Consider the following 9,737-nt stretch of genomic DNA (forward strand, 5'->3'; position numbering starts at 1 on the left):
TGAGAGAGAGAGATAGAGAGGTGGGGGGGGGGGGGAGAAAGGGAGAGAGCAGTTTCCATACAGAGGGGGGTGGGACAACACGTTTTTAAAGTGTCAAGACAGATAACCAAATTTTAATTTTTTAATTGTAAAAAAAACTAATCTTTTCCTTCGTAGAATAAGTTTGATAAGCTAATTTTGTTAAATAGAGATGTTGATATGATTGGAAGCTGAATGATGTTAAATAAATTTTCCTGAGGTCAGGGGCGGATTGAGGCTGTCTTCTGGAAGACGGTCAGATTTTCAAGTTTACATTGACAGGTATCTAATTTTTACTGTCGGAAGACGGTCAAAAATGGAGGATGGATCAACTAAGATAATTTGGAAGACTGTCAGAAAATATCTCTGGATCCGCCCCTGGAGGTCTTCTGAATATTCTACTATCAACGGACCAATGTTATTACCATGTGTGACAGGAATGGTAGTGCTAGGTTAGGGTTAGCTGGAAGTATAAGACTGGGTATATGGGACGTACCTGGGACGAATGTCACCTATACAAAGTAATGCGGATCGGACTAAAGTACCTAGTGGACAACAATATCTTGTACCGAGTTAAAAAAAAAAGTTCCTGATAGAACATGATCATTGTTTTATTTCTTTGTTGAAAAGAGGAAATTCCAGTAATTTCCAGACATAGTTTATACTGAAAAGAATTTAACTCAAATTCAATATAAACATTTAAGATGAATGGAGTTATTTATTCAGTCGTTTAAATATTTCTATGTTAATAAATGTATTTGTGCAGAGAATATTATTTTCACATTTATTACAGGAAAAGTCGCTTTAGAAAAATAATTTATCAAAAATTTAACAACAATCAATTCAGTTTTAAATTGGTTAGTTTTGCCATATTTTGTGTGATTTTGTTTGGAAGTTGACAGGCGTTTAAAATATGCTATCAATAAGACAAATGAAAATTAAATTGTCTCACGAAGCCTGAGACTGTACTCTCTGATTACAGGGTGCGTTAATAGTCTGTTACCCTGCAATTTTGTGTACTATCTCGGGAGCTCTTGATATAAGAGGGCACTTAGACTGCACTACGCTTGGAGTACGTGACACCGAAGTGACTCTCAACGTCGACATACAAAATGCACAAAACCTCTTGAAATCATGCTCTTCGCGAAACAAATTGAGAATAATTGCATCTCAGTGAAAAAGGAGAAAGAAATGGTAAATAGGAAAAGGAAAACCAGCGATGTCATCTACAAGTTTGCAGCAATGAATGTGCCTTCTTTGGAGAGAAAACGGTAACAGTGATATTATATAGATATTTTATACTCTCTACCAGAAGCACAGATTGATTTTTCACTAGATATTAAGAGGTATGTCTCTGGTTAAATAGATGGCTAATCTCTACTGCCTCAGCAAAAATGTCCACAGAATAATAACTGCGGCCCTGGTAGAGGGTAGATATTTAAGGTGTATTTTGGATTTATTAGCACGGCGCAAAACGAGCACTTATCATGGATTATGATGTATAAAATCATCGCTGAATCATTTATAAACTCGCTGGTTGGGTCTATATACAGCTTTACGAGAATGTATCTCACAATGAGTCAAATATCCACTCCACTTTCGTTGTCAGTTATTGTCTTCTTTCGTCATAGGGCACTGCGAAAACGAGTTCAACCTTTAAGGTGGTAACCTTTGACTCTTGACTTTGATCTGAACCTAGCCCTTGTGATTCTCATGACATTGTCTGATACATTTTTTCAACCCTACATCCACTCATAACAAACCTGAAGCCATCCTGAAAAGAAAAAAAAACAAAACGTGAAATTAATACTTGGCAATAAAAACACTGTACGATTCAAAAAGTCTTCCGTATTCAAAATGTGTAGATTTATGGTTGACCCAACTGAACAAATGTAAACCTAAAGCTATGAAAAATTGCATATAAAATACGTCAAAGGCAGTCTCGTGTTAGCATGTATCAAAAAGGTGATTGTGCATTGATATGCACTTTTCTTTGTTGTTAGTTTTTAAAATATAATTATACACGTGTTGGGGAGTTACAGTACGCGCAAAATAGAATGAAAGTTATTGCAACGAGTTCAGTCTCGGATTATTTAAAAAACAACTGCATTTTATTTGATTTTACCTCCGTAGGTAATGTAACTCCGATGCACATACCACGTTATTTAAATATTGCTACAACGATGGATAATAGCTTTTTGGCAAATTTATGGTTATCTTTCAGCTGTTGTGTAATCCAGGATCTCGTTTTAAACATACGTATGCATTACACACATCTATATAGACGCACGTAAACAGAAAACAAGACTTGTTCAGATGGGCATCATATAGCTTTATACAACGAACATTTGACACCCGATTTCTGCCTTTTCAATTACTAAATATTCATTATTCATTTGTTAATACCGGGCGTGTATTCAAAGCTTTGTGTTCCGTTCTGTTGTTCATCAACGTAGGTTTAATTATCAGCGGGATATCGAGGCTATTTTCCCATATTTTGGTAAGACGGGCTTGTGTGCCCAAATGCGTAATTCTGGTTATTTTCACTTGAAATCAACCAATTTGTCACCCTTTGCCCAAAACTCTTTTTTTTACTGCCTTGCATACATTCTTTTTGGTAATAGATTAATCTTCTCTGTTTCGGTGACTAAATTAATTTTAAAACGTTTACACGTATGTCATCTTACGGTGACGTCACAATTGCGATTTAGGGGAAAAAACCGAAAAATTGCTTCCTCAAATATCTCTTTTACCTAAACAAACACGATCACTGTTTCAATGCCAATTTAATGACATAATTTAGTACTTCAAAACACTGCCAGCGATTTTTCTTAAAAGTCTTAGTTCAGATTTTATCGTTGATAAAGCAAAAGAATGCCTTTGTTTAAGGAAAATCAGTAATTAGGGGCTCATAACTCGATCCATAACCAATACATTTAAAGCAAAATGACGACACGGGATTGTAGCTCATACACTCGTGGCTAACTTTTCCAATTGATAAAATCTTGTTCAATGAAGAAGTTAAGCCCCGTATCGATTGATATCTCACCTCAAAATATGGGTGTTTAATTGACGATTAAAGCTGTGATTTGCCTATGCTTATACACTGCAACGAGAAATATTTTATGTTTCACTATTTCGATATTTTATCTTTTCGAGGTTTATTTATTGTATTAAATCAGCAGAAAGATAATTTAATAATTAGATGCAGGAAACACCTCATTTTCTGTATCTGGATGATAATAAAGGGTTACAATACCGTTAAGACAAGTGTGACTGAAAGAATTATATCAAAAGACAAAAAAATGTAAAACGTCAACCTGCATGCCATGACAGATTTCCACAGCTCTGCCGTGACCAGGATTCGAACCTGGGTTGTCTCGGCCACAACGAGAAGTACTAACCACTATACGATCACGGCCCGTACTGCAGGTACGATCAATTGACAACACGTGTAAACCTGGCTTTGGCACGTGGTTTCTATTCATTCCTTAAAAAAACGATTTATCAAAATTATACAGGTATTACGGGCGGGGCACGCACTGTATCCCCTTTTGAACCAGTCTTACTCTTGTGTTTACACCTTGTAAGATAAAAAGCGCCCATATAAAAAAGAAGCAGCAATAGAAATAAGGTGATGCAGAGGGTGGCCAGATATCCTGTGGGTTAAGTAATTCTTTCTAAACACTAGATACTTTTTTGTTTCTGATATTGCTATCCAGTGGCTAGAAATTGTTGCTCTCCTTAGGATAATTGTTCAGAGGAAAACAATTTTATCCGATGGAAAGTGCAACTGTTATCCATAGGGTAGCTCTCTCCAGCATTCATAAAACTGGGATAGCGTTTTCTTTTTTTTTTTTTTTTTTTTTTTTTTTTTTTTGCCTAACTCGGACTCGTGACGAGAGCTGTCAGGAAAAGTGACCGATTTGTATGTGCTTAAGAACATTGCTAATTTTGTTAGCATTATTTAGAACAATAGCCTTGTAAGTATTTATCGTATAGCCACATTTCGTTTTTGATATTGTAGTTGCTGTGAAGAAAACTTCTTGTAACGATTACACGGTAGGCCTATCTAAAATCAACAAAAGATCTCCTGCATGCCATGACAGAATTCCACAGCCCTGCCGTGACCAGGATTCGACCCTGGGTTGTCTCGGCCACAACGAGAAGTACTAACCACTATACGATCAAGGCCCGTATTACAGGTGAAAACAAAGTCAACGGCACGTGTAAACGCGACTTTGATTCGTGGTTGTTATAGCTTTTTAAGTACCAGAATTTGGCATAATAATAACACATAAAATTACGGGCCGCTCACTATACCTGTCCTTTTTTTCACTAGTCTTACTTTTTTTCTCAATTTGTAAAAAAAAATATATATATATATATACGGCGTTTCTGTATTCTTATTTGCCGAACTGATAAGAGCTTGCGGGAAAAGTGGCCGATAGGTATAGCTTATGTAAATTTACTGATTCTGTTGGCATGATTTAGATCAATAGATTAATAAGTATTTATCTTAATGCCACATTTCGTTGTTGATATTGTAATATAGCAGGGGTTTTGAGTACTAAATGGTGTCATTAAATTTGCGATGACACGGTGATCGTGGGTGCTCAGGTAAAAGAGAAATTTGAGAACACGATTTTTCAGTTTTTATCCCAAAATCGCAATTGTGACGTTACCCTTTAGATGACATGCGTGTAAATGTTAATTAATTTAGTCATTGGAACACTGAAGATTTATCTATTACCCAAAACAATGTATGTAAGGCAGTAAATAAGGAGTCTTGGGCGGAGGGCAACTATGTCCTTGATAATAAAAAGACAAAAGAAGTCCTGCATGCCATGACAGAATTCCACAGCTCTGCCGCGACCAGGATTCGAACCTGGGTTGTCTCGGCCACAACGAGAAGTACTAACCACTATACGATCACGGCCTGTACTGCAGGTAGTGACCACTGCGACAGCACGTGTGAACCCGTCTTTGATGCGTGGTATAGTTATTGATTCTTGGCAAAATCGTAGAAGATATATAACAAACGGGACGTGCACTGCGTCCTTTTACTCACCAGTCTTATTATATTATTTACAATGTGTAAAACATATATGCGTCTTAATTGAAAAATATTTTAAAAAGTAGCAGTAACAGAAAGAAAAACAGTGTTAACCAATATACGATCACAGCCAGTATTGCAGGTAGACATACGTGTTAGACAGTATGTGACTCTCGGTTTTTATTGATTCAAAAATATTAAAGATGCATACAAAGTCAATTTTTTGTCACAAAAAACTACCAAAATGCCAGCATATAGTTTCAAGTAGTATAACTAAGAGAATTACCAAAAGGCAATGTTTAATTTTACCCGAAAATGATGTTTGAACAGATTTTTCTGCTAGCATTCTATGCTGTATGTCAATGGGGAAGAAAAGTAGGTCACGAAAGTAGGTTAAATTTCTGACCAGAAATTTGAAGAAAGGAGCAGTCTAAAGCTCTTTTATGGCTGATCGAGTGATCTATTCAGTTTATCCCTTGGCATGTCGAATTTATTTGAGTCGTATAAGAAACTAGTAGAAGTGGTTTACATGTGTTACTGGGAATCCACACTCCACCGATGCTCGGTTCGTATGTACCTTTAAATTTTGGCAAAAAAATAACATAATAGATTAAGAACGGAACTCGCAGTTCACTTTTCTTACTAGTCTTACTACTCTGCTCCCAATCTGTAAAACAAAAGATATAGCTGTCGCACCTGCTCTGCAAGTGTTAACTTTGACAAACGTATCGACTCACCCGTATAGAATATGGAACCGATTTCCAGAACTCCACGTTTGGAAGCAATTCTACTCCAGACTTTCCTTTTGCTTTGTAGTTATACGCCACACCGGCTATAAGGTATACAACCACAAGGACCAAGACTCTGGAGAGTACAAGAAAAATGTGAAATTAGAGTCGGTCTGAGCTCAGACCCCCTAAAGAAGTGGGTCCGAGGGTTGAGGTTCGTATGTGTGTGAGGGTCAACCAAATAAATAAATAAATAAAATAAATTAAGTGGCGGGAGGGTGAAGCAGAGAGACAGTTTTTTCTTTTCTTTAATCCAGTTACACGGTTACTAACGGTCAGCCCACGCATATAAGTATAAAAAGAAATAAGATATGTTTCGAAAATATGATGAAATAGAAGATAAAGCACCCCATTTCTTAATAATCATGGCCTCTGGAATAAATTATTTTGCATTATTCAACAGACATCATTCTCCGTAATTCTGATCATTACCAGTGCATGGTGTTCACATTTACTTACATGATAATAAGAATTGTCCCGCCGCTTAACCCGCCTCCGCCTAGCGGAGCTCCAGAGAAACAAGCATATTTGGACGTCAGCGTCATATACTATAGGAAAAGCGAAAAGATTAACATAAAAATGACACGTAATTAAAAAAAAAAAAAAACTAGACCAGGATCTTTTAAAAAAATAACCCATTCTATATTTTAGACACACTGGTAGCTTCTATGAGTTTGATAAATTAGCCTAAAAACCAGGAATTAATTTCCCTGTTCGTCCAACATCAAAGTAGCAAAGTAGTCTGCACTGTTTCCACTACGCAAAAGATTAGGCTGTCAACAATCAATTTAATGTTGCAATCCACTGTAGTCTCCATAGCGATATACATATGTAGCTAGTCAGCGTGTGTGACGCTCTCGAAGAAACACAGTGACGGAAAGAGTGGATCTCTACTCGGCGAAATAGGAACAGCGTCACCATTGAGCCCTACCCTCTACCAGGGTCGCAGATTGAATTTTCTCTAGATATTCACAGTTATGTTTTTGGCTAATTCATGATGCGATTCTCTTCAGTGAAGAAGTAGCTTAAGAAAAATGCACATAACTAATCTGGTAGAGGGTAATGTTGAGTCCTATTCTAAATGCATACGCATACAAAGTGCAGGACGTAAATAGCTTACATCGTATACAAAAGATCAAGGACAATATATACTCACGTAGTTGGTGGGGTTGCTGGTGTCCTCCCCTGACGCTGTGAAGTCGCCCTCTTTATTCTGGTCACACACCAGTTTAACATGCCCCTTCCTGGGTGTTGGAGGAAAGTGAATTAATTTGTTTTCAAATAAATTTATAAATAAATTGTTACATGGAATAAACAGATAAAAAATGATTTTTTTATTTGTAGATATATTCATTTGTATATTTACATATTTTGTCAGTATGAATCTTTTTCTTTCACTCGTCTATTAATATGCCTATTTCTTTTACCTCACAGTTGAATAAAATAAGATAATTAATGAGACCTACTCATTCATCTATGCATTCACTCGCTCACTCTCTCACTCATCGTCCATCCATCCCCTCATCCAGTCAATCATTTATTTATTTATTTATTCATACTGACTTTACCTCGCCGTGCCTGCTGTGTCAGTCGCCGTATAAACTAGTTGTAGCTTGCGGTCGTCTGCTGTGCTGAAGGCGGCGGTGTTCTGACTGCCTAATGGATACCCTTGACTATAGACGTCCACTTGACACGCCTAATATACATATATAGTTATAAAACAACTTGTTATGGAGTTTTTTTTATTAATTTACCCTTCCTTTTTTCTTTGTCTGATTTGAAAACATGTAACCATTTAACCGACGGCATGTTCCAATGAAAAAGAGTTTCCAAGAATTTTTTTTCTTTTCTTCCACTTGTGTAGGGTGCGGGGGCTTGGGATTCTATTTTTAAATAGAATCACAACACACTGACCTTTTTAAGTCTGATTTAAACTTACAAACGCGCTGGTGCAACAACGCAAAACCCACCCCACCCCACCCCCACCCGAACTCCATCATCTACACACAGATGGGTGACTGGAATCAGGTACCTGAATGCCAGAAGTCACCACCGCGCTGTAGACGCTGGAACTGTAACACACACCCCGCCCCCGCCCTCCAACCCCCCAACCCCACAGGTGGGCGACTAGAATCTCTTCACTGCCAATACTCACCGCCACGCTGGTACAGCCTCCGGTGGGGCCGTCACTACCAGCAAAGTCTGTGCACGGATTCCAGTTGTACGTGTACGAATCGGTGCCAACTGAACTGAACCTGGGGAATGAATTAATGAATGAGAGACAAGATAAATGAATGAATGAGTCAATGAATGAATGAGAGATAGGACACCATAAATGGGACGGTCCTGCCCGGCGTTCTTTTTTTATAATAATAATAATAATAATAATAATAATGCACTTTTACAGTTTAACTTTTTTACCCCAGTCAAAGACGGATATAACGTTTTTAGTTTTTAGTTTAATCTATAGGCTACATGCCTGTTTTACAAAAGAACATTAGACTCGTCTGTTTATTGGTAAATTCTAACTGTTAGACCAAGACTTAATGCAGGGCGATTATGTAATTTTCTACTGAATTAGAACTCGGATACATGATACATGATACATGATTACAAGTGATATTAAACAGTAGCTGCTTCATTCTTGTTATAAAACAGACACAACATTCCCATTAAAAAAAAATCTTAGGTCAGAGTAGGGGTCAGTCACTGTTACCTTCACTTTCGCTTTCACAGCACAGGTAGGCTAAATACCATAAGACTGGGGGATAGTTCATCTTTAAAAATGTTTGATTGAAGATGAACTATAAAATGTTCTGGATAAAGCACGATTTACTGACCGGGGAGTCCCATCGCTGTTCGACACAGGGGTCAAGTCCAGTGTTCCCTGGTCATTCTGACAACTGCAGGGTCCGGTCTTCTGGCAGCTTTGTCCGGAGACACCTGACCACAGAAGCGTCACAGCAGCGGTCAGTACCAGGAGTGACTGCCCACTGACCTCTCTATACAGCGCCATGATATGCTGAAACCAGGGTGATTTGAAACCCGTGTCCAGTCTAGTTAAAGATTGTGTTATCACGTCCTATAATAACAGAGAGACATCACTGAGACTGATATCTAAATCACAGTTTGCTTGTTTGATAAGTGGTAAGTTTACTTTTAAATTGTGTTCACAGAATCATACCATGCTATACAAGTTCCAAAATTGACTGATAGACTTTTATTTCATTTTTAACCTTGCATTTTAGTTATTTTGTTTTAAATTTGTCCATATATGTCTTTTAATATTCCTTTATTCTTATTCACTAGTAGTTAAATTCAACTATGATGCAAAGAATGTGTTTATCCAATTCTCTGGTTGCAAATTTGATAATAATACTCGAGTAGTCGTCAGTAGGCTCTGGTTTAACGATGCTGATTGCAATAAAGTCTTCGTAATGCAATTTTTTGATGTGGAACTCCTACCTGAAATGAATCGAAGGACAAATTAGATCAGGATAAGGGGGGAACAGGTTCAGGTGATATTTTTGTAATGTCACCCTGTTACTCCTCTCCCCCTTCATTATTTTAACCAGGATAAGTCGGCAAAAGCAGCTTACTCACAGACCCAAAGTGTTCAAATAACAAAGAAGTCTGAAGACTCCATGACTAAAGGATCTTGACTTACTGTTGTCTTGTTTTGGTCGGTCTGCCAGGTCAGAAATGAACTTGGAAGATAATCACGTCAGATACTGACATACATGTCTCGTCATGTGACGATAACAACTTTAAATCACAGACGCCGAAGTGAGGATGTTCCACGTGACACTGACCATAGGTGTAAATAAGTGCAGAAATGGCCTTATGACCACGAACTAAAATAACCAATAATGTAA

The 9,737-nt window shown here is 37.5% G+C and overlaps 2 protein-coding genes and 2 non-coding genes across 4 annotated transcripts; all 4 read right to left on the reverse strand.

Moving 5' to 3' along the window:
* Nucleotides 1-596: 596 nt before the first annotated feature.
* LOC106160976 (uncharacterized) lies at nucleotides 597-7,358 on the reverse strand. Its single transcript, XM_024075308.2, has 4 exons — nucleotides 7,019-7,358; nucleotides 6,322-6,410; nucleotides 5,812-5,938; nucleotides 597-1,792 (listed from the first exon to the last, which is right to left on the reverse strand). The coding sequence occupies exons 1-4, from the start codon at nucleotides 7,214-7,216 to the stop codon at nucleotides 1,730-1,732; spliced, it is 477 nt and encodes a 158-aa protein (XP_023931076.2). The 5' UTR covers nucleotides 7,217-7,358; the 3' UTR covers nucleotides 597-1,729.
* Nucleotides 3,368-3,439, reverse strand: Trnah-gug (transfer RNA histidin (anticodon GUG)). The gene has a single exon. It is a non-coding gene; the product is annotated as a tRNA-His (tRNA).
* On the reverse strand, nucleotides 4,886-4,957 carry Trnah-gug (transfer RNA histidin (anticodon GUG)). The gene has a single exon. It is a non-coding gene; the product is annotated as a tRNA-His (tRNA).
* Nucleotides 7,359-7,426: 68 nt separating the features above from the next.
* LOC147762330 (uncharacterized) lies at nucleotides 7,427-8,999 on the reverse strand. Its single transcript, XM_087010789.1, has 3 exons — nucleotides 8,703-8,999; nucleotides 8,018-8,117; nucleotides 7,427-7,558 (listed from the first exon to the last, which is right to left on the reverse strand). Exons 1-3 carry the CDS (start codon nucleotides 8,876-8,878, stop codon nucleotides 7,427-7,429), a joined length of 408 nt encoding a protein of 135 aa, XP_086866915.1. The 5' UTR covers nucleotides 8,879-8,999.
* Nucleotides 9,000-9,737: the final 738 nt, after the last annotated feature.

Source organism: Lingula anatina, chromosome 4 (assembly GCF_051362555.1).
Source record: "Lingula anatina isolate TDL-2025a chromosome 4, LinAna3.0, whole genome shotgun sequence".
NCBI classification, from domain to species: domain Eukaryota; kingdom Metazoa; phylum Brachiopoda; class Lingulata; order Lingulida; family Lingulidae; genus Lingula; species Lingula anatina.

What these genes read in the sequence shown, in the direction of transcription:
- LOC147762330 (XM_087010789.1), bottom strand. Translation starts at nt 8,878, where the DNA reads ATGGCGCTGTATAGAGAGGTCAGTGGGCAGTCACTCCTGGTACTGACC. An exon ending in AACAGCGATGGGACTCCCCG is followed by an intron (nt 8,118 to 8,702) that starts GTCAGTAAATCG and finishes TTCATTCCCCAG; the next exon opens with GTTCAGTTCAGTTGGCACCG. An exon ending in GAGGCTGTACCAGCGTGGCG is followed by an intron (nt 7,559 to 8,017) that starts GTGAGTATTGGC and finishes TATGTATATTAG; the next exon opens with GCGTGTCAAGTGGACGTCTA.
- LOC106160976 (XM_024075308.2), bottom strand. Translation starts at nt 7,216, where the DNA reads ATGAATATATCTACAAATAAAAAAATCATTTTTTATCTGTTTATTCCA. An exon ending in CCAGCAACCCCACCAACTAC is followed by an intron (nt 6,411 to 7,018) that starts GTGAGTATATAT and finishes CTTTTCCTATAG; the next exon opens with TATATGACGCTGACGTCCAA. An exon ending in CGGTTCCATATTCTATACGG is followed by an intron (nt 1,793 to 5,811) that starts GTGAGTCGATAC and finishes TTTTCTTTTCAG; the next exon opens with GATGGCTTCAGGTTTGTTAT.